General features: G+C 45.2%; 3 protein-coding genes across 4 annotated transcripts; 2 read left to right on the plus strand and 1 right to left on the minus strand.

Moving 5' to 3' along the window:
- The first annotated feature begins 297 nt into the window (after positions 1-297).
- On the plus strand, positions 298-10,140 carry TMEM185A (transmembrane protein 185A). 2 transcript variants are annotated; one of them, XM_063313785.1, is made up of 7 exons: positions 298-485; positions 5,889-6,065; positions 6,671-6,878; positions 7,281-7,364; positions 7,635-7,811; positions 8,686-8,809; positions 8,930-10,140. In XM_063313785.1, exons 1-7 carry the CDS (start codon positions 448-450, stop codon positions 9,172-9,174), a joined length of 1,053 nt encoding a protein of 350 aa, XP_063169855.1. In that variant the 5' UTR covers positions 298-447; the 3' UTR covers positions 9,175-10,140. The 2 variants fall into 2 exon arrangements, with proteins under 2 accessions (XP_063169855.1, XP_063169856.1); XM_063313786.1 differs by lacking the exon at positions 298-485 and adding an exon at positions 4,697-4,994.
- A 761-nt stretch (positions 10,141-10,901) lies between these two features.
- LOC134504375 (heat shock transcription factor, Y-linked-like) lies at positions 10,902-15,674 on the plus strand. Its single transcript, XM_063313558.1, has 2 exons — positions 10,902-11,697; positions 14,795-15,674. Exons 1-2 carry the CDS (start codon positions 11,137-11,139, stop codon positions 15,572-15,574), a joined length of 1,341 nt encoding a protein of 446 aa, XP_063169628.1. The 5' UTR covers positions 10,902-11,136; the 3' UTR covers positions 15,575-15,674.
- A 1,211-nt stretch (positions 15,675-16,885) lies between these two features.
- LOC134504321 (protein EOLA1-like) lies at positions 16,886-22,770 on the minus strand. The gene is made up of 2 exons (XM_063313472.1): positions 21,563-22,770; positions 16,886-19,590 (listed from the first exon to the last, which is right to left on the minus strand). Exons 1-2 carry the CDS (start codon positions 21,813-21,815, stop codon positions 19,325-19,327), a joined length of 519 nt encoding a protein of 172 aa, XP_063169542.1. The 5' UTR covers positions 21,816-22,770; the 3' UTR covers positions 16,886-19,324.
- Positions 22,771-23,518: the final 748 nt, after the last annotated feature.

Below are 23,518 nucleotides of genomic sequence, written 5' to 3' on the forward strand. Positions count from 1 at the left end.
CCCCTCTGCAATAAATAAAATGCATTAATCCACTGCTGCCCCAAATAAATAGCATCCCTCCAGAATCTGTCAGAATCTGCTCTAAATCTTTCCTCGCCCTAAACCACCCAACCTCTGCAGAGACTTCCGCCCGCCACGCCCATAACCGGGCACGGCTTCGCGGCGTCCTACGTCACCCCAGCTAGCGTGAGGGGGCGGAGCGCGAAGGAGCGGAATGAAACGCTAAGACGCCGGGGCGGGGCCGGCTCCGCCTCCCCGAGCCCGCGCGTGCGCGGTCCGGTGTCGGCGCAGGCGCAGTGCGACCCGGCCGCGGAGTCAAGGGGACGGGTCGGACGGTTGGCGGAGCTGTGGCTCGGCCCTCGGTTTCTTCGGGGAAGGCTTCGGGCTGGAGCCGCGATGTGGCCGTTGTGACAGAGCGGCGGGAACGGCGAGGGCGTGGGGAGCGCCATGAACCTGAGGTGCCTGTTTCAAGATTTCAATCCGAGGTGAGGGGAGGCCGGAAATGGGCGGGGCCTGGCAGAAGGGGCGGGGCCAGCGAGTGGGAGCTGGAAGCCCTCGAAGGGGAGGGAATCGTGGGGCGGGGGGCGACCTCCCACCACAAGGCAGTATTTGGGGGAGGGAGCGGGGGACAGACCCATCCCTCTGGGGTAGGCCTGGATTACAGTCCCCATAAGCCCCAGCCAGTTCCCATAAGCCCCAGCCATCTTCAGAGCGCCTGGATCGTTCCAGATGGCCTCGCCTTGGCCAGCTGTATTTTGGAAAAACGCCGCCCTTTTCCCCTTTGGAAGCTCATGGCCACCCACTGGGGAGTGGGATGGGGGGATTCCCCCTTGACTTTTATCCCCACAACAACAACCCTGCGAGGTAGGTTGGGCAGAAGGAGAGGGAGCGGATCAAGGCAACACGGGAAGCGCCTGGGGATTTGAACCCATCTCCCCAGCCATGTAGATAGCTTTGCCTCTGTGCAGTTTGTTTATTTATCTATCGTATTTCTTTACCCCCCAACTCGTATTGCAGTTCCCTGGCATAGGATAATATAGTCTCTGTAGGACAGTGATGCCTTATTGTTTAGGATGGTGCCCCGAGGGAAGTTGGTCTTAGGCTGCAAGGGGTTCTTGCAGTGGACGGGCGACCGATAGGCCCCTTGGACCTGGGGCTCGAGATCTTGGCAAGAGGCCGGGGAGGAAGGCTGTCAGCCCTGCCAGGTGGACCAGACTGAGAAGCCAGTGCCGTGTAGGTCAGGACTCCTTTCGTTGTAATTTTTCAGCCTTGGCAACTTTAAGATGTATGGACTTCAGCATGCTGGCTGGGGAATTCTGGGAGTTGAAGTCCACAAATCTAAGGTTGAAAACACTGAGCTATAGTAACAGGATCTTGCAAGTCTGAATGTGCTTCCCCCCCCTCGCTTCATCTCTGTGTGAACTCTGAAGGGGCCTGTCTGAGATCTTTACTCAAGCTACTTTCTTGAACTGGGTTCAGGCTTCTTCTGCCCATTGCCTTGCTAGCAGCTTCCTTCTGTCCTTCATTCCCTCTACCTGCTACAAAAGAGCGACGTTGGCCGGAAGATGAGTTCATTGGAACAGGGTTGCTGTGATATGCTGTCAGGGATCTGTGCATGTGTTGTACCTAATGTGTCCTTGCAGGCAGAGTTGGCCCTCCCAGCCTGTGTCCCCCATAACTCCCGGAAAACGCTGCTGGGGCTGAAGGGTCCTGCTGTAACGTATTAAATCGTCTGCAGTGACAGAGAGGATGGGTTGTGAAATTCAGGTCAACCTAAGGGTTGTTGTGCAAGGAAATGTTTTCTCCATAAATAATTGGATACAGCCTGACCTGCATCCATTGATATTTGTAGCATGCTCTTAGGGGCTCAGGTAATATACACGGTGTTCAAAGGTATGGTGTTGTGAAGCAGTAGTAGAAATTGTTGTGGCTAGTAGTTCTTGGTATTGCTTTCCTATCTTACAGTTTCAGTTAGCAGTTCTTGGGTGGAGAGGCTAAGAGATCACAGTTGGTCCAAAGTCACCCACTGAACATCGTCACGGGTAGCGACCTTCCTTCTGTCCTTTAAGGCCATTCCCTCTACCTTCCTCAAAGGAGTGACATTGGCCAGAAGATAAGTCCGTTGAAACAGGGTTGCTGTGATATGCTGTCAGGGACTCTTGATGTGAATTGGTATCATATCTCTTGATATGTGATATGAAGCGAGGACTCTTAAACAGGCCAGTGCACGGTCTACAACCCCATGCTCTTTGGGGGTTGAAAAGGGGACAACAGCTACTCTGTCCCAGCATTCAAGGTGTTTATTGTACATTTGTCTTGTTAGTTTTTACAGTAGCCTTGGAGTCCAGCTGACATTATTGTTCTCTCCGTGTTCAGTTGAGGATGGACAATAACTTGGCTGAGACCACTTGATGAAGTGAAATTTAGTTCAGGAGACTTCAGATTATGCCCTTGAGAAACATAAAAAAAGCTCAATTTCATTGGAATCTTTCAAATTTAGCCACTTGGTTTCCAAAAGTAAGGTGCCAGATGTCTCAAGAAAAACCACAAGAGGAATTTGAAAACAGTCCATCTTTCCTGTTTATCTCAGACTTAGTATTCAAAAATATGATAACTATATCACTGGGTTTATTCATTATGGTAAGTCAAAACTTGCTTTAAAAGCTGCAGTCAACTGGGTTCATACAATATTCTAATAACAAGCTAATATTCTGTAGTTTGCAAATTGCAAGATTGGCTTTACACAGTGTATTAAATCACAAATAAACCAAACAAATTAGTGCTTAGTGTGATTAATGAATACAAGCCTTATGAAGAAGTGTCCTGTAACTATTATGACTTGCACTGGTTGATGGAATATTTGTCACTTATCCTGTTGATTGTGTCATATTCTGAGCTGTTTTCAAATCATAAGTATTAGGCAACAAAGTAAAGTCAAAGTTAGTCTTGCCACAGGGCTGCAGTTTTTAAGGATGAGAAAAAGAAACTGTCCTAACAAGGAAAGGTTCTTACTTACCTATTGGAACAGAAATGACACCAGGAAAGTAATCTAAACATAAGGCTCTGGGTTTTAAAATAGTTTGTCTTAAAGCATGCTTCTGGGGTTGGAACAGTAGCACCCACCATTTTTGACTGTTGGTCATGCTGGTGGGATTTAGGGGAATCTGAAACACAGGCTGCCTTCTGTTTTACAGAGTAAAACTGTAGTTTCAACAAGCATTTATTGAGCTTCACACCAAGTCCTTGGAATAGAGGAAACTATATAAGCAAAATAATAGCCCATTAAACAGAGAGGAGCATTCCGAATTGGCTGTTTGACCCTTTGTTTCTGATACGGAAGAGCATTTCTGCTTGTCCCTTTAGAAGAAAGAACAATTTCCTACTTTTCTCTTAAAAGGCTTTTTGTAAAAATGGCAACTTCCTTTTTATATCACTTGCTGCACACTGTGGGTTCCATCCTTCTTCATTTGCCCTAATTAGACTATTCCTTGGCTCTACAGCCTTCTGAAGATGGGAGCTGGGTCTTGGTTTAAGGGCGTTGTAGCAGATCAGCTAAATCACAGAGTCCCAGTTGAGCCTTAGGAGTTTGCTTGGCGCTTTTAAAAACAATGGGGACAGCTTCCCAGTCATGTCTGCTGCTGGGCATTCACTGCCAGATAGCTCTGTGAGAGCCAAACAGGGCAGAGGGGAGCCTGTCCATACAGATTTGGGACACTTGCCCGGTCACTCACTGGTTCTGTGCTTCAAGAGGCATTGCTTTGTGTGTTGTGTTAGTGGGAAGATTTTTTTGGTTTCCAAGATGGCACAGTGGGGTAGAGAGGCGGCTTAGCAATTCTTGCTCTGATACGTTGGGTTCCTTGTGCATACAGGAGTTCTTTAGCTATTTGAGAGAGCTGCATTCTTGCTATGGAGATGCCTTGATGCGCATAACTCCCCCTCCTTGTTATACTGCTATTGAGAAAGAGAGTACTGTGCCGCTGTATACACACCCTGCATGGAATGTTGCTGTGCTTTGTGCTTTTAATGAACACCTCTGACAGGTGACTTGTACCTCTTTCTTTGTCACAGCCAGAAAGAGTTCAAGGGAATCCATTAACCCAGCCTTTCTCAACCTTCTGACCCTGGAGGAACCCTTGCAATATTCTTCAGGCCTGGGGGAACCCCTGCCCATTCAGGCTCAAATAGAGGCCAGAAGTTACAAAAGTATTCTATTCATTTCAGGGGCAGGCCTGTATATATGCGTTAACAGTGTTCTTAAACTGAAAAGAAAGAAAGAATGGAACTTACCCCTTGAATGTGAAGTTGCCCAAAGTTGAAATATTTTTTAAAATAAATCGTGATCTCCCAGAGGACCCCTGGTGGCCTCTTGCAGAACCCAAGGCTGCCACGCAACCCTGGTTGAGAAACCCTGCTTTGACCAATGTCTCCAGCATGACCTTGCCCAAACCACTTGCCACTGTTCATGCTGTCTTGCCTGATGATACACCCGATGACGTGGCGCTCCCATAAATTGCCTTACTGCGCCCCAGGAACATCACCGGGTTTCCTTGTTATACTCCTGGCATTGAGCTGTCCAGAAAAATCACATTATTAAGTGGTGTAAAGATACAACAAATAAAACAAACAATCCGAGAATCACTTCAGTATCACGCTGTTGTCCTTGCACCCTCTCGCTCTTGTTTTTAATGCATCTGTAATTGCAGCTCCCCAGAAGATGAGTCGTAGCTGTCGGCATCAGCTTCCTAACTCATAATCTTCTCTCCTTTGTGTTGACTGAATAATGACGGTCTGAAGACAGCTGCTGTGGTGTTAGTCAGCTTCCTAGTGGGAGGCAGCTGAGGAATGGCTGTTGTATTCCCTGCTAATGATTTTTTTTAACTGAGAGAAGTGCCAACACTGCAGTAAAGCAGATGTGCCTTTACCTGATGTCTGTGTGATTTTACCACTCAAGGTCATGAGTAGCATCACAGAAAGCCCATGTGTGGAGCTAAGAGGTACATTCTGGTTTCCCATGGAATGGTCGCTGTACGATTTAGTTGCTTCCTAAGAGACTAGAAAGTATCTGAAGTTTTCCTGGTATCCAGAATTGCAGTGGTGATTGTACAGTGCAGAAGCTTAGGCTGAGATGTGTCGAAAGCAGTTCTACAGTCAGGGAGAATACCATTCTGCTGGCTCTTTTTCAAATGTGACAATTCTGGAGGACAGAATGAGCTACAGATAATCAGAGTGGAATCAAAACCTTCTAAATTCCTCCCTTGGCCAACGGTGGGGGAGCATAAGGACCTGGAAGAAGTGGGATTTGCTTTCATCTCGATGAGCTTTGATCTTATTGCAGTACATTGCAGCACGTCTGTAGTCTGGGAAGGCGAAACAGCTTGGTGAGTATGAGGTGTCGCTATATGGAATTTCACAGCGCTGGATCGCCTATCTCTCTGGCAGAAGACAGCTGTTCTTTTCGTTTCATAGGATGCTAGTTCTACAGATGCATGGTGCTGTACATCACTGGAATCGTGCTGAACCTCAGCAGCACGTGGGAAAAAGATTCTCCTTCTCCCGTAAACAGCGCAGCAAATGTTTCCTAAAGAGCTTTGTGGCAAAGTAGGAAGTCATGCGTTTTAGTCTAAAACATTGCATCATCTTGGCCTTGGCGAAATGGGGAGACAAAATTACGATTTCAAAGTTTCAAATTATAATTTCAACACTGGAAGCTGCTGAAAAGGGTTTAAAATTAGAAATTTCAACGTGTTATTAAAAATCGTTGCTGTCTCCAGTTTACCTTTTGTTTATGGCTTAGGTATTGGTTTTTGAAATACAAACGGCAAATAATGACTCTGAAGGTGATGTCAGAAAGTGACCCTTTCCCCCTCTCCTTTTTTTTCCTTCCGTAGCAAATTTCTTATTTATGCCTGCCTGCTGCTGTTCTCAATTTTGCTTTCTCTCCGGTTGGATAACAAGATTGAGTGGAGCTATTGGGCAGTATTTGCCCCAATATGGCTGTGGAAATTAATGGTTATTGTGGGTGCCTCCGTGGGAACCGGAGTATGGGCACGAAACCCACAATATCGGTAAGAGTAACATACACTTACTTTGCAAACGTATTTATGAGTGACGTAATTACTTTTTCCAAGTGGTCTTTTGAAGATTCATACTATAGGCTCCATGATGAAAAATTGTGTAGGTACAACTGCCATTCATGCTTGATCCCTTGTGATATATATTTCCAAGTAGCTACCAAAGTAGGCTCATCTTTGGCTCACTGTATAACTATAGCTACTGATCCAGGGGACATGCCTTAGATATGTATTTGGGTTTATGGATGGATGGATGGATTCACACAAAGCACAAGCCTAAATGAAAATGGGTTGTGTAGCTTGTTATTCAGCATGTTATGGGAATCCAAGCATTACCGTAGCACATTGTGTAAACCCAGGTATCATATCCACCCACAATTCAGCTTCTCTGTTGGGCATCACATACTACGTGAACACAGCAATTGTGTTGTCCTCTGTTTAGCGTGTTTGAGGAAACCAGCCAAAGTGTTTCTTTCCCCCACCTAGCATTTTCACCTTGGAAATGGGTAATGCTCAGCGATCAAGCTCAGCCAAAGGTCAGGGAATGTTTGGGTGAACTTGTGAACTAACAGAACTGAAACTTCACTCCCACTCTTTAGAGCAGAAGGGGAAACGTGTGTCGAGTTCAAAGCCATGTTAATTGCTGTCGGTATCCACCTGCTGCTGCTGATGTTTGAAGTTCTGGTCTGCGATGGAATCGAGAGAGGAACCCGTTTCTGGCTACTGGTCTTCATGCCCCTCTTCTTTGTATCTCCAGTTTCGGTGGCTGCTTGTGTGTGGGGCTTCCGGCATGACCGATCCCTGGAGGTGAGGATGGTCACCGTTAGACGATTGGGGAGTGGATAATAATTTAAAACTAGTTCCAAATAACTTTTAGTAAAATTGCAGGGTTTTTTTGTAGATGTACATAATTTATTGGCTTTGGGTGCCTTTGGGGCAGTGTGACATTTCCCCAACCTGGTGTTCTTTAGAGGTGTTGGGCTATAAGTTTTTATAATTCAGAATATTTATGTATAATTTATGTATCGATGTCTGCTGTTCCCCTCATGAAATGAAGAGCAAAATTCTATTCAGCTGGAATATTCTCCGCTAAGTTGCAAGGTACTTGGTAACTTGTAGCTTTGCTACAAGTAAGATACTCATTACTCGTTGCGGCAAAATCCGTTTCATTGTAATGCGTTCGATTATTTTTTTTTTCCTCTCTCCTAGCTGGAAATCCTGTGTTCCGTCAATATTCTCCAGTTCATATTTATTGCACTCCGATTGGATGAAATTATCAAGTGGCCATGGCTTGTACGTAAAGTGCGATTATACATAATTCTCTTTTCAGAAGGTCGAGGTTGTTAGGCAAGTAACAGCTGGGATGCCAAAAATCATGTTATGGAATGCTAAAGCAAAAAACAAACAAACTTGCATGCTGCCAAAAATACATTAACACTTCACTTCAAAACTTATTCATACTTACCGTTAGAGCCTAGATTTTTAAATATTTGATGCGTAGAATGGAGATGAGTAGTCCTTTTGAGTGATAGGCGACTTTGTCTTTTTTTCTTCAACTTCCAGGTTGTTTGTGTCCCTCTTTGGATCCTAATGTCCTTTCTCTGTTTGGTTGTACTGTATTACATCGTCTGGTCTGTCTTATTCTTACGCTCGATGGACGTGATTGCCGAACAAAGAAGAACACACATTACCATGGCAGTCAGTTGGATGACAATCGTGGTTCCTTTACTCACCTTTGAAGTAGGCAAACCCTCTCTTTTATGTTGTGAGATAGGAATATTGTTGACAGCTCCTTTTCTCAAAAACTGCCCAGTTATACATACTGCCGCAAATTGGATTATAATGGTGGAAAGGGAAGCTGAACGTGTTTTGTTAAAATTGAAAGTCTTTAGAAATCAAAGCTTTGACACCTGTGTACCCCAGTGAGTCCGTTAATCGGAGGGTACCTTTGGCCTTCCAGGTAAAGTTAGGAATCCTATTTCCATCAGCCCCAGAGATTAGTTTAAGTGGATTGTGGGAATTGTAGTCTAGCAGTGTCCGAAGGGCCACGTGTTCCTTCTACCCTAAGACCCACATCAAAAAACCTGGGTTTTGTGATCTCTGGAAACTTTCTGTACTAAATAGATGTGCATATAGACTAATACAGATTAATTTTGAATAATTCTTTCCATTTCTGCTGATAGCAGGAGGGTCTGCAGAGTCTGAATCTGCACTTGAGACCTGCAAGTCGGGTGAAACTTCTTGCTTTGAAGATCTCACTGCACGTGGCCCTCAGCTTTGGGTCTGCTTTTGGAACTCCAGGAGCTTGATAGCATACTGAGGCTGCCCAGACTTTAAATTGCTTATCTGGTCTTGAATTGCCTTCAATCTTGTTCCTGTTTTCAAAGAAGCCTCTTCTAAACGGAAGGGATGCAGAAGGAGGCCCTTAGGGCTGCGCGTACATTTTATCTTGTCAGATTATCTGTGGAATTATATTCCAGAAAGGTTGGAAAAGATTTCCAAATTCACACTCGTTAACGTTGCCCCAGCCATTTCAACTTGATGCGTAGAAGGGTTTAATGCTATCTAGGCTTCACCTCCCCCCGATACTGAAGCTGTCCAATTGTCTTTTCAGATCCTGCTTGTGCACAGACTGGATGGACATAACACATTCTCCTACATACCCGTCTTCGTTCCACTTTGGCTTTCGCTGATAACTTTAATGGCCACCACATTCGGACAGAAAGGGGGCAATCACTGTGAGTATGTGATGGTGGGGCTGTCTCCTCCCTCCTACTGTGATGCCAGCGCAGAGAAAGGGGGAAAGGGGCTCCTCAGTCGGATTGGCAGGTGACTTTGTCCACACCTTTCTTTGGCAGGGTGGTTTGGAATTCGCAAAGACTTCTGCCAGTTTCTCCTTGAGATCTTCCCATTCCTGAGAGAGTATGGCAACATTTCGTACGATCTACATCATGAAGATACTGAGGAAGCAGAAGAAACCCCCGTCCCCGAACCTCCCAAAATCGCTCCAATGTTTCGAAAAAAGGCTGGGGTGGTCATTACGCAGAGTCCCGGGAAGTATGTTATACCACCCCCCAAACTAAATATCGATATGCCGGATTAAAAATAAACTTGAAAAGGACAGACTTCTCCCCGTGAAATCACAACTGGGTATCTGTGGCCAACATTTTTTTTTTTTAATTCCTGCCTTTGTCTTGCTTTGTTTACGGCTAGAGATTTGGGCCCCAGCAGCTTGTCATGTAGATTTGCATTAATGTCATTTCTGTAAGCAGTGTCCGTCCACTCACGTGCAAAATACCACACCAGTAAAAGTGGAAAGAGAACAGTAACGCTGGCACGGTTCACAAGTGGAAACCGTTGAGTCTCTGTTGACAGAACGTCGGTCTTCGGTTCATGTTCGGTTCTGAGCGTCAGAGTCAGATCCCCACTGGTAATGCCGTTCCGCGATCCCCCACCCCAGACTGTGTTTTCCTCTCCACAGCTCCACGTAGACAAGACCCACGAAGCTGTCCTGGCGTGGGTTGTGTGCGTGTCGGAGAAGCAGAAAGGAGGCTTCTGATAGGTGGACCTTCCTCACTGGTGAAAGTCACGCTCCCCTGTATATAGTATTTATATGAACTTTTGGCAATGTAATATATTTAAAAAAAGAGTCTGTACAGTATAAATATGTAAAAGTATTTTTAAAAGGCTGTCTGAAATGCGTAATCCCTTGTGCATGGCCTGTTTTGTGTTCCTCTCGGCCTCCGTTTCTGTTGAAGCACCGTAGCCAAGGCTTCTTGCGCCTTTTGATTTTCCCCTTGAACCATGGCTGTTACTATTCAGACATGTCCTCGGGTAGGACTGTTGACGCTGCTTCTCCTGCTACTGGATTAGATTGCCTTGAAGGAGGTATGTAAATTATTCTGTAAATAGCCACCATCTTTGTACCGTCTGAGGTGGGGTGGGGAGAGAGGCCACCGTCTTTTCAAACAGTGGCCTTTCCGCTTTCGTTGACGTTGCAGTCGGGCAGTACTGATTTCTGACACCCTCACTTTTTGCCTGTTCAATAAAGCATCCCCAAGTTTGCCAAGTTCTTTGTTTTTGTGTGAAGCCTACCAGCGTACAGAATTTTGCAAGCCTATTTTCTTGCAAACGGTGGAAAAAAGTCAACTGGGAATGGGCTTGTAAGTGCCAGTGAAGTCTACCTCCTGAAATGTCTGTTTAGACTGGGGTGGGAGGGAGTCGGGTAGGATCTATTTAAGGAGGGCGTTGCGGATGTGAGAGTTTTCTAGAATTACCATCAGGATCCGAAACGGGAAGAGATTGACGTGAGGAGGGAGAGAAAAGGCATTGTACAAATGCCAGGGAAATGGTCCCTGCCACACAGCAGGAAAGTACCCAAGAGGAGGGTGGTGAGAGAAGCGTGACAGGAATTGGGGGAACAGCGCATGAGTTTGTGCAAAATGTTCTGCAATATCCTTAATGGAAGAGGACAATTCTTTCTGATGCAGCATCTATCAGGGCACTCTTAGCTTTTAGGTTGGAAACTGCCCTTCGCAAGTTGAAGGGTGTGTTTTAGATCCCCAGATCTCCTTACTTCATTATAAACTTGCACCTTTTTAGGAAATATTAAGTCAAGTTGGTTCTGGAGGTGAAATGCACCATTATCTTGGATTTCCTTTTCAGTGTCCACAGCTGCATATTAGAACCTCTCTGTTTCAATTAATGATCTGGGATCTTCCCGCGGACTGCGTCTCCACTGTTGGCCTTGAAGTGCAATTTATATGGGCTGGGGTGGGGGGGCTAATAACTATTTTAAGGCAAGCCGTCTAACCCAGCTCCTCTCTTCCTGCCCCCCAAACACCCTTTCCTTGTGTACAGCTGTAATAAGTGTTGCTCAGTCCAGTATCTCTTCGTGTCATTATGATCTCGTTTGCTAGGAAACCAGCATTCATTGTGTGATGTCACACCTGCACCAGATGAGCATTGTGATGTTCTAGAACTCCTCCCTGAAGCGCCTGCCAGCCAGCATCTTTTTTAGTAGACCTGCCGGCGCCGTATCGGCATGGTTTGACAAACAGCATAAATGGCTGCAGCTGACAGTTACCTGGGTGGTAAGAGGGAATCGGATACAGATCTTCCCACTGTGCAAACTCAGTCCGTTTCAGCCGAAGATGAAATGGTTCCTCCTGCAATGTCAACTTCCTCCACTCCATTGCACGACAAAACCGCAGCCGGTGATTTTGCTTTGAGATCTATGATAGAAGAAAACGCCTTCCAAGCTTTGAGCGACGGGCCCTGGGCAAAACGGCCGCGCCTTGCACTTTGCGAAGAAGGGGCTCTCGAAGACAATGATTTCCTGTCCCTCACCTTCCCAAAGAAACTCTGGAAGATCGTCGAAAGCGATCAGTTTAAGTCTCTGTGGTGGGACGACGACGGGAACTGCGTGGTGATCGACGAAGAACTTTTCAAGAAGGAAGTGCTGGAAAGGAAAGGGCCTTTGCGCATCTTTGAGACCGACTGCATGAAGAGCTTCATTCGTCAGCTGAACCTCTACGGCTTTAGCAAGATGAGGCAAAATTTCCAGAGATCGGCCTCCCTCGTCGAATTTTTAGCAGAAGAAAAAGCTGCTTACGCGTTTAGCAAGGTAAGGCCTGGTCCGGCGTTTGCAAAAGCGGTCGTTGTGGTTTCGCCTTCCCTTAGCTTCCCCGTTGGGCCAACCCAGTCGCCTGCCTTCCCCCACCGGTACAGAATGCAAATGGCTGCTGGGCCACCGCAAAAAGAAATGTCATGATTGTGAGTGGACGTGACTCAAAAAATACTGTATATACCATCATGAAGTTAATTGACAAAGGAACGTGATGTTTCCTTTTCCTCTCCTGAGACCTATGCCTGTCAACGAAAGATTTGTTGCATTGAATTGGGAGGATGACACTAAGTGAATGCAGGAGGGTTGTTGCAGCCTCCCAGACGTGCAATTAAGACACTTTATTGTAGCTGAATTTACACAGGATGGATCAGTGTATTGTGTGAACCCAGGCAATTAGGGCTTCCTTGATGGGTAAGCATCCCATGGCTCTGTGTACTAGATTTCTCCAGCCGGTGAGTCATTGCCATTAAACCACTAAAAGATGGTTTATTCCGCATGGCAGGAACAGATACTTGGATGAGCCAATCCTGCTGAGCCATTAAGGCGACTGCTCTGGATAAGTTGGAACAGTGTACTTCAGGACATACTCTTGTTGCAATTACAGCTTGCAGAACAAACGGGGGGGGAAATGTGGTTCTGTTTTATGTTGCACTGCAATGGCAGTGGTATAATCAGCCTTCAGCATTAGATATCCCGGTGTATAATTATCATAATTCTTTTTGATGTGGGGAAACTAGATGGTTGCAACATCAGGGCATGTGCCTCCTGTCTTGCTCCGAATATTCAGTTTCATTTTTGAAGTGGCTTCTTTGGGCTAAATGCATAATTTTCCATTTACCAGACAATTCAGTGTCCCTGTTGGATCTGCCTACCTACCATTACAAGTTATTAAATATAAAAAGGGAAAGAAATTAATACAGCTCTTCGTTTATTTGATGTGCTAAAATACATAATACGTGTATCTGAATGTGTATGTTCAAACAGACAAGGATGGCATATACCATCTCTTCTTTCTGCAGACAGGAGGCATATGTGTGTGTGTTTATTGCGTTTATGCATCTGTCCATCTCACTTGCATGTGATGCTGGGTGGCGTACACAATTAAAACAAAACTAAACAATCTAATTTATCCATTAAAACAGTTAAAAACAAATACGTTAAACCCATATTACAGTAAACCTTGTTAAATACATGCAAAGCATAGTGTTTATATTGCAATCAGATGCAGTTCTAGTTTTGGGTGAAAGTAACACACTGAGCAGCGTCCACTTTTATTCATGCTGTAACAGACACACTGATTTTTTTCCCCCTTTTTCAGTGGGTCTGCTCAGCAGGTTAGAATCCCAGTCCAATTCATTGGGTATGTGCCATCTTAAAAGACTTGACTTCATGAGACATATTTAAAGAGTTTCTTCTAAAAAAGTGGGGCTTAAAAACATTGTGATTTAGTTCACACTCCCCACTGAACTTTCTTCAAAGAATTAAAACTTACGGCAGAAATGTGACTTGAGATCAACGATTAAAAATACAGTATGTATTCAGTTTGTGCATATTTACATGAACGTTTTACCATCTATGTTACCAAGCAGCACTGTCCTTACGTTTGGGAATAATAGTAAAGTAACTATAGAAACTTCAGGGCTGACATGGACACCTACTTATAAAAGGAAGTAACTGCCTAGAAATAAACAATGTTCTTTCTATGTCTACTTAGAAGTAAGTGTTATCTAGTTGCCTGCCATACATCACCAAGTACGTCCATGGATATATACAGAAAGAAGCATACAAACCCTTTCGTTTCACAGCTGTTCCTGTAAGCAGATACCAATGCAGTGACACACTGCTATTAAGTTGACTTAAAATAATTATTTTAAAGTATTTCTTCAAACAAAGAGTAAAATTCTAGTAATTGAATGAGAGAATCTAACTTCAGCAATGGTTAGATTCAGCAGCCTCTGTTGTTCGTTTTGGTTCATCAGACTTGTTCCTCGCTTTTAGTTCTTGTGGTAGAATTTTTTTAGGGGGCTGTTTGAACCAGAGACCAGGACACATTACACTGAAACGCAAACTGGCTTATTCACAGCATCAGAGGCAAAGAGAAGTGGGGTTATAGTCACTCTTTATAGACGTATGCAAATTAGAATAAAGAGGTGATTGGATATAGCGACCAGGTATTCACTTCGGTAATAGCACGTCATGGGCCTAGTGAGGGCATTGAAGCCACTTGAGTGTAACTGAGTTAATGGGGCAGGACTACAAAGACAATGGGGTTTTGAAAGAACAAGGAGGCACTATTCCAAGAACATCGTCTATTTATAGGTAGTTATTCCTTCTGCTTTTCCTTAGCCCCACTCGCTTCCCAGTGTCTTATCCCAGCTTGTCAGAATTCCTTCACCTCCTTAGTAGTTTATGGCTGAGCTGACGATTCTAACTTACTTGGGGGCAGTGGCCCAGTTAGACCCCCTATATTGAGCCAATGCTCTGTTTCCCCCTGAAAGATACATTTGGTTAGGGGCTTTTACCTGGGCCCCTCAATTCTCCTTCATTCTGTAGTGGGCATTCACCCTGCCCTTTAATATTGCTAGCTGCACCCCTATCACTTGGGCCATACCACTAGCTTTATGCTCATGTTATTCTCTAAGCTCCGATGCCCCTTTGTCTCCTTTAAGAGGACTGGACGTTGACCATTATAAATTCTGACCCTAAATCAGGAAAATTACATGCAAACCACTTTGCTCCTTCTAGACGCTCCATTGAAGTGGAACTGTATTATATCTTCCAAAAATATGTCCATCGGAGCTGATATATACAGTTTGTTTTTAATGAAACCTTAGAAACTTCAGTGCTGACACGGATACCTACTTGTCCTTACCTTCAGTGCCGGTGACCATGAATTCTGAATTCATGAACTCCTCTGAGTAGAGGACTAAGGAGATTAGTACATTCACGTGCTGGGCCTGAAAGGAAGCCCTATATTCAGGGTAAGAGGTGAAAATCGAGAAATGATGAGCAAAAAGAAAAGCCTTAGTTGTATTAGCTTTTCATTCATCCGTGGAAAGTTAACCACTTCCCTTCCTGTTTCTTCCCATTCTAGCTACAGTTCTACCATAACCCAAATTTTAAGAGAGGATGTCCTCACCTTCTCGCAAGGTGCAAGCGAAGAGTTGGGATCAAAAGCACGCCACCTGTTGCTTTCTCATTAGAGGAGGATTTCAGTGAAATCTGCTTGAAGAGCAGGTCCAGAAGCCCAGAAGGTCCACCTTCTCTGGGACCTCCTTCCAGGGAGCCTAGTTTCCTTACAACGTCCCCCAGGGACAAAATGCACAAATCTGGTCTCCGGAAGCCTCCAGCAACAAAGGGCCTTGCTGGAGCAGTAGGTCGGCTTAGAAGTGGATTTGCTGCTTCCCCTCCAACCCCTTTAAGGGCTTCAGATCAGGGGCCACCTGAGGACACTGATAACAAGATAAACCAGCTGGCACCTTTCCATTTGCCCCAGCATACCAACCATGCTCGCGTCAACACCCACGAGATCGATTCCACCACCACCACATCGGCTACCTCTTTGTATCACGTCATACCTCCTGTACCCAACAGTCCCTTTGCGCCAATGATGGGGCTGCCCACTTTCCCAGCCATGTATCCAGACTTATCGGCCATGCAAGCTCACTGGGCCAGCATACTCCCATTTTGTAATCCGTGGTTCTCCATGCCAATGATAGCTGCCGCTTCAGCTATTTCTATGTCGAGATCTTCCCACCATCACCGAACTCCTTCGTACCACCACTGTCCTAACTGCAACTGTACTTCCAACACTCAGTCTGCTTCCAAAGGAGCTGGGCCCAAAACCACAGAATACGCTGGGTACCATCGATAAAGTACAAGAGGATGCTGGAGACATTTGAGCCTTTTTAAAATAAGGGAATTCGACCATGGCACGGACCGAAGAATAAACTTCGTTCTTCCTGTCTGGTTTACCTAGGTTAACTTCTTTGTAGTTCTTTCATCATGGATGACACAGGAGGAATGTGTTTTCCTCAGTGGTTTCACTGTTAAACGTATAGATTAAGGAGGAATAGCCAGGGAAGTAGTTGCATTGATTTGATTTAATAGCTTTCCGCTCCTGTTGCCGCAGTCTAAAAATCATTTCAAAGTTCTTGGCCGCTGTAGACAGTATTTTGAAGTTGGTGGCTTGTGGCTTGGACCATCCGACTGAAGAGTCTGCATAAAATAACACAGCCGAGGGCCATCAAAGGGTGAAAAATCTGCAGCCCAGATCACTGAGAATTTAACCTGTTAAAAATCTAGAGATTTGGTACCAGAGCTTGGAAAGAAGAGCCTAAGGATATTTGGAAAAAAATAATTTGGATACAGTTTGTGAAATGGTTCTATATTGGGCGGATCACAATTACCTGTTTCGTTGGCATTGCTGCAGGTTGTTACAGGTTTTCGATAAGGCAGTGTTTCTCAACCTGGGCAGGTTGAAGAGGTGTGGACTTCAACTCCCAGAATTCCCCATGGCTGGGAAATTCTGGGAGTTGAAATTCACACCTCTTCAAGCTGCCCAGGTTGAGAAACACTAGAATAAAATAAGCAGTTCCTGAGTTCACAGTGAGAATCTTCTCAGGCTACTGACATTTCAGCAGGTCCACGTAACAAAAACTATCATCGGAAGAGATTCTGACCTCAGTGCTTAAGGGATGGGACTCGTTAAATGAAACGTGGCTGAGTTATGAGCAGATTTTCACTGTGTGCCTAGCTCTTGTTCGTATTTTCTAAAAGGGGGAAAAAGTCTATTTAACCTGGTCAAGTATAAGACAGTGGGCGTGTAGGTAATTAACAAAGGACTGTCAGTGAATTCAATACATTTTATTTTTTTGTTGTTGTTACCTTCCTGTACACCATTTATAAATCACCAGCTTGGATCTGGGCTTAATCAAGCTTGAAGATCTTGTGAAGTCAACAGGACAAGTTAGTCTTGGCTGATCTAGTTCACTAATTTTAATAATACGCATCTTGTTTGTTCCGCTCAAGTTTTGTTCAGCAAGTCAGTATTTTCCATAATCGGAGGCACACTTTATGCTAAATGAATCAAAAACGGGCTAAAACGCCTAAAAGATTCTTGAGTTGAGTTTGCTTTCTCTGAAACTCGTTTGTTTTGATATTCATGGATCTTACAAACTTGAACTCTTTATTAAAAATGCTAGACAAAAATTAATACCAAGAGCTGTGGGCTGTAAGCTGAGATCCTAATACTGTAATCCCAGCAAATATTTAGTATATATGGGAAGCCATCTCTGACATCCATAAACTGTGGGGCCAAGGTAGTTTTCACATTCTCCAATTAGCATTTGTCACCTTAAAGGGACATTACTTTGGCATATTAAACTATTTTCATAATTTTCAGTCACCTATTAACAAAACGGCAATTCATTTTATCAATAGCCTCAGATCTGTTACCCAAAGTATTTGCTTTTATTTAGCATGGTGCCGTGAAGTTCAGAAATATTAAATTTGGTAAAGAGAATCCTGTAGTAATATTGTGCGCTGGAGGTTTGAAATCTAAAATGTGAATAAAGAAATGCTTCAAAGCAGGCACCTTACCTATTTTATGAGGTGTAGGTTACTGGACAAATGTATGCATGGAGGAAGAGAAAAATGTTTTAAAATAAAATAAAAAAATCCGTGCTTCTAATTTAATGAACTTCAGCCTTAGGCCATCTAACAATAATACCGTTTGTTGTGGAGTAGTTCAGAATTCAGAGGATACCGAATTTATCACAAATATAGCGATGAGGAATCACACAGCAGTCTGAATGAAGCACAGTTAAATTTGTCATGGTCTAAATTGAGAACTGTTCTGTTATAACACAAGTAGATAACAGGTTCTAAGAAAAAGGTTGTTTTACATTTACATTTGAACTGCTTAACTTGCTGAAACCCCCTTTATAGATCACTGATTTCAGAGCTGCAGAGCCCTGTAATTTACTGCACCAGGGGATATTCTAAAATTGTAGATTCATACTAATTTGTTCAGGCTTGAAAAATTCCCTCAACACTGCAAATTCTCCAATTGCTTTCAAGTGTTTACATAGATATTTTATAAGCATGTATGAAAAATAGGACGTGAAACCGCCAGAAGAGAGAGACATGTTTAAATGTCTAGCCTTTTAAGGAACAGGGCTCCCATTAGATAGAAAAATAGTGCCAAGCACAGTATTAATCCCATAAATTATGGAGGATCCACAGCATGGCGAACGTAAAAGAACAGTCTGACTGCTCCATCCTAAGCATCTCCAGGACCAGAAGTGGGGAACTTGAGGTCCTCCAAACGTGGCTGAAAGAATTCCCAGATGACATGGCCCATGGGAGTGCAGGGAGTCGGGAGGTCAGCAGTAAATCTTGGCTTCTCTCTGGGTGGGATTTGGTTTGTAGGCTTCTCTGGCAAGGGTGGGTGGGACATCAGCTTTTTCAAGAGTTAAGAAGTGCTCTGAGTAGAAAAGAGCCAAAGGGAATTTGATGGAGGCCCAAAGCGGAGGCCTTTCCCTGAGAATAGCGTTAGGTCGGTTCCTATTTTTGCAAGTTAAAATGGGACAAGTGGGTAGCTGGCGCATGTTTATCCTGGCGCACTTGGAGCTGAACAATGGATAGTAATTAAACAGGGACAGATTTGCCTTTGACACATCGCAGCCCCAGGTACTAATCAGGGTTCCCTCTGCCTTTGAACTTGGAACTCCTAGGAGCAAAAAGAGGGGCGATCCATGCTGAAACTCTTCCTTAATGTCTGAGACCGCCTCCTTAATCCTCAGCAGGTCTTTTTTGTTCTCCAATAGATGCTTGGAGTCACAACAATTAGCTGGGAGCAACTAATTGGTACAGTCAAGAATCTTAGAGGGGCAAGGTTTCTAAAATGATACCGGGCAAGAGCATGCTTGCTTCCATTGATAGCTATTTACAGGTAGTCCTCACTTAACGACCATTTAGGGACGGTCTGAAGTTACGACGGCCTCGGAAAAAGTGCTTTATGACCTGTACTCACGCTTACAACCGTCACAAAACGTTGCACCACTCCCACAGTCATGTGATCGCAATTCAGGCACTTGGCAGCCGGCTCGCATTTACAACCGGTTGAAGCATCCTGCCAGTCACACAATCACAGTTTGTGACCTTATTTGCCGGTTTCCAGCAAGAAACTTCCAGTGGGGAAGCTGGATTCACTTAACGGCCGCAGTGATTCGCTCAATGATCGTCCTAAAAGTGGTTGTAAAATCGGATCCGGTCACATGGTGACTCACTTAACAACCACACCACTTAACCAGTTTTCCAGTCCTAATTGTCGTTAAGTGAGGACTACCTGTATGCCCTAGCTGAAACAAACCACAACTGTATTACCTAAGATGTACAATGCATTGTATTATGGATGCACAGATTATTCACCGTTATCTGAACAGACAATGTTAGCAAAGTGTCAACCCATATCCTCAGCAGCCATAACCCTTTTTATGCATCAAGGAGCCCTCAAACATCAGGCGCTCCGTCTCCGGTTTCTGTAACATTTGCCCATGCTTCCCACACTTCAGAGCAGCAAAAAGATGGATCCGTCCAGTTGGAAACCCAACGGAATTTCTCAACAAACAGAGGGCCAACCGTCAGGAGAAACAGCCTCTCTCCAGCCAGATTCAGCAGAAGGGATTGCGTCCTCCGGGATGTCTATCTGCCAGACGCCTTTGCGTCCTCGTGCAGGAATGGGTCGCTGCAACCATCTGGGATTGGAAATGACCGTCAAGTATTTTTGTTCCAGACCCCGGAGAACAGCTTTATCTTCCAACGGCAAAATGTCTTCGGAAGGCAAATGTTCAGGACATTGGGAAGTCTCTCCGATGTCAATTAGACCTGTATTTAAAGACCCAAACCATGATTTAATTTTCTCTCCCAAAGCAAAAGGTTTTGACTTGACTTTTTGCTTTTTTGTCTTCGACAAACGTAGGCAGAAATTTTCCACCTGGTTTGCAAACAAATTGTACGAATAATATGTATGTATGTGTGTATATCTTCACAGATGGACGCACCCGGTCACCCAGGCCCCTGCAGCGCGTGAGCAGTTAGGAGAGGGAAGAAGAAAACCACACTCGTAGCAAAGCTGTGACCAAGTTTATACAGTGTGTTCCATCACAGTTTGCTAAGAAACGCAACACGGCTAGGTTTGAACAACATCTTAGGCCGGTCTGTGGGTGCTAGAGGTAGTCCCTGGTCTGGGCACAAGAATAAATAAAATAGCCCAAATCTTGGAAAATTACCAAGGCTTATAGATTTTGGGGTATATTTGAAGTCTTGCAAGATTGGGGCATTTTACCCTAAAATCCTGTACAGTTTCAGGGGAAGCACCAAACTTTGGGAGATTTGGTGATCTTGGGAGATTTGGGCCATATATAAAATTAATCCGGGGGTCCCCTAAATGATCAGAGGGGGTTGTGTGCAATGGAAATGAAATGCATAGGCAACAGGCTGGTCTGTAGTATGTAAGTCGTGAAAAGCTTTTTGTGATGGCAAAAACCAGGTGAGTGATGTGGTGACTGCCCTTTCTCGGCCCCTGGGGGCTGTGGGGGCCTGGATGGGGAACAACAGGCTTCAGCTGAACCCTGGTAAGACGGAGTGGCTGTGGGTTAACGGCTCCTCGGTTTCTGGAAATCGTCATCTTTAGTTCTGGATGGGGTGGCACTGCCCCAGACAGACCCGGTGCGTAATCGGGTTCTTCTGGACTCACGACTCCTGCTCAAAGAGCAGGTGGCAGTCGTGGCCAGGAGGGCCTTTGCTCACCTTCCGGTTGTGCGCCAGTTACACCCATTCCTGGAGTGAGAGGCCCTTCGAACGGTCACTCATGCCCTGGTCATCTCCCATATCAACTACTCCAATGCGCTCTACATGGGGCTACCCTTGAAGAGTATCTGGAAGCTTCAACCGGTCCAGAATGCAGCCACGCGAGCCATTTTTGGTGCCCCTAGGTCGGTTCATATAACACCTTTGCTGCGCGAGCTGCACTGGGTGCCAGTTTGCTTCTGGGTCCAATTCAAGGTTATGACCTTTAAAACCCTGCATGGCATGGGGCTAGGCTACCTGAGGGACTGCCTCATCCCCATAACATCGACCCGTCCCACCCAATCAGGCAGAGGGGGCATGCTACGGACCCCATCTGTAAGAGAACTTCATCTGGTGGGGTCCAGGAAGTGGGCCTTCTCTGCAGTGGCGCCCGCCCTGTGGAACATCTTCCCCCAGAGGTGAGGCAGGCATCTTCACTTCCGACCTTCAGGAGGGCCCTGAAAACCTGGTTCTGCCGTCTCGTGTGTGGCGGGAAGGTGGGCAGCCATTCATGGGGTTGGCTCACGCCGTAGAGCCCCTCCCACCTGATTAGAATTTTTTAACCTCTTGGATTTTATACTTATTTATATTGTATTTTATATTTGTAAATTGTTTTTATAGGATCTTAATTGTTTATTATTATAGTTTTAATTTTATAGTAAACCGCCCAGAGTCCCTCTTTTGGGGGAGATGGGCGGTAGCAAAACTTGAATAAATAAATCAATAAAATAAAAAACATCCCCACAAAGGGAAGGTTGCAATCCTTCACGCAAACCAAACCAGATCACACTAGGGTGCTATTTTAATCATCCTTTTGCAGCTAAGCTACAATGCTGGGTTTGCAGGTACGAAAAGACACCAACAAGGGTTTCCAAAGCCCAGGGGTTCGCCTCCTGCAAGGTGCTAGGCAATAAACAAGCAAACCATGTGTGACTCTGGCTGTTCTCCTCACTTTGCCAAAGGGCCAAACTCAAAAGTTGCTTACTGGATGGGTGTCGTTCTGACTTACCAGCAATAACTCCCCTGCCATACTTCTCGCCCTCTGCTAACAAACCTTCAATCTGGGCCGGAGTCCAACCAAGCCGATTCAAGAGGATGTCTTTCCAGCTTTCATCCTCCCAGTCTTTAAAAGCAATGTGGACAGCAACTGTCTCAGCCTGGTGGCTCGCCAACACCGGTCGCCAACGACTCTCAATGGTTTTGATTTTGTTTAATACCAGCCCAGCATATGGCTGTCGGAAGGAGAGGCAGGCAAACTTCATTTTCCTCCAGCGTTCTTCTCTCCCGTCTCCTATCGTCTGCTGTGCCCAAAGAGAATAAAACCAGAATTAAGCACAGCGCGCACTCTCTCTACTTTGAAGTCTTGTGGCACCACCAGGCGCAACTCTTGGGCAAAACTGGTCCCAGGGATGATCGAGATACGGCGGGGCCGACGTCGCTGAGCTCAGAGCAATCCTGCAGCTTCAGCCAGCATGCCCGCTGGGAAGGGCAAGGTGCAAAGTGACAACAGCTAGAGCAGGGGGTTAAAACCTGTGGTCCCCCAACTTCTCAGGGGTCCACAGATAGGTTTCGAGAGGTCTGTGAACCTGGATGGAAAACAGATTATATCAAGATTCTCACATTTATAAGCATCAAGAACAAAAGAATCAAAATCAACGATGTCCAACACAACATACTTGTTATTTTTTAATATTTTGATAGCTGAACTGGGCATCCTTGGTTTCCTTTATAATACTGTAAAATCTGTAACTTATGTATTGCATTTTCTGCATTTAAATACGTTTTGCTCAGAGTCTGTGGGTTTTACCAGACTCTCGAAAGGGTCTGTGGCACCAAATGCTTCAGAACCCCCTCAGTCACCTATCACACATCCTCTTTTAAATCCTAGGCCTCTCTCAGTTGATGAAAGGTTGCTGTTTCAGGACCGAGAATAAAGTTTCTGGCATCTCTTTTTTACTTGGAAGTAACAGGTTCTGTAGATATCCAGCAAGGCCCAACTGATCAGCTGGCAACTTCCCTACCGCCTTCCTGCCTTTCACAGGAGCCCCGCCTGTCGAAACTAAGCAGCACCTTTGCTTTGCAACTTAATTCACTTTAAATGCAAGGTTCACCCTTTTCCAAACCACTTTCTGCCAAGCACTTCCCTCTTTTAAATGCTTCCTAATGGATGGAATGCTCATGGGGTAGAGCAGTGTTTCTCAACCGTGGCAACTTTAAGGTATGTGGACTTCAACTCCCAGAATTCCCCAGCCAGTATGGCTGGCTGGGGAATTCTGGGAGTTGAGGTCCACCCATCTGAAAGTTGCCCAGGTTGAGAAACATTGGGGTAGAGCTTCCTTCCCTGCAGGCTAAAGATCAAAGCTCAGAATGGATGCCCCTGATGAACTCCTGCCCAAAATTGCTTGAAAATAGCTACCCCTGGGAATAGCTCCCTCCCCCAACATGCTCCTTGTTTCCAGCAGTAGAGAGTTTCCAAAGTTTTTAGCAATATATAAATTTCAGATTCTTTATTACAGGACAACGACCCAGCCTCAATAAAACCTACAAATCAGAGCTACAAGACAGATCATGCAGAATCAGATAAAGCGTGCACGACAGAAGATCTACAACCCCCCTTGCGCCCTTCTGCTGCCCGCAATATCCGAGTTTTACAAGCTGCGAAAAGAAGCTTGGCAACGTCAAGAGTTACCTTGGGGTCCTTCAGCTGCTGGGAAGACTTGCATAGCAAATGCTTCAGTCGGTGCAATCTGCAAAAAGGCCATTTCTGGGCAGAGAAAGACCCCTTTGGTAGGAAGGAGGTCCGAAGGCCAAGCAGAAGCGTTCCTGCCGCCCGCCACCGGGCACCACCCTTCCCGTTTGACCCTATTGATCAAGGACCCGACCTGGCTGCTTGGAGAGGTCCGGGGGTCGCGCGCAGCCTCCAGATCCAGAGGCAGCCTACCTTGGAAAGAGGGGAGAAGAGACT

This window comes from Candoia aspera, chromosome 12, assembly GCF_035149785.1.
Source record: "Candoia aspera isolate rCanAsp1 chromosome 12, rCanAsp1.hap2, whole genome shotgun sequence".
In the NCBI taxonomy this organism is placed as follows: Eukaryota; Metazoa; Chordata; class Lepidosauria; order Squamata; family Boidae; genus Candoia; species Candoia aspera.

Coding starts and splice junctions, on each gene's coding strand:
- LOC134504321 (XM_063313472.1), bottom strand. CDS start 21,815: ATGAAGTTTGCCTGCCTCTCCTTCCGACAGCCATATGCTGGGCTGGTA. Junction 19,591..21,562: donor TGGCAGGGGAGTTATTGCTG/GTAAGTCAGAAC, acceptor CTTTAAATACAG/GTCTAATTGACATCGGAGAG.
- TMEM185A (XM_063313785.1), top strand. CDS start 448: ATGAACCTGAGGTGCCTGTTTCAAGATTTCAATCCGAG. Junction 486..5,888: donor TTTCAAGATTTCAATCCGAG/GTGAGGGGAGGC, acceptor TTCCTTCCGTAG/CAAATTTCTTATTTATGCCT. Junction 8,810..8,929: donor ACAGAAAGGGGGCAATCACT/GTGAGTATGTGA, acceptor TTTCTTTGGCAG/GGTGGTTTGGAATTCGCAAA.
- LOC134504375 (XM_063313558.1), top strand. CDS start 11,137: ATGGCTGCAGCTGACAGTTACCTGGGTGGTAAGAGGGAATCGGATACA. Junction 11,698..14,794: donor CTGCTTACGCGTTTAGCAAG/GTAAGGCCTGGT, acceptor TTCCCATTCTAG/CTACAGTTCTACCATAACCC.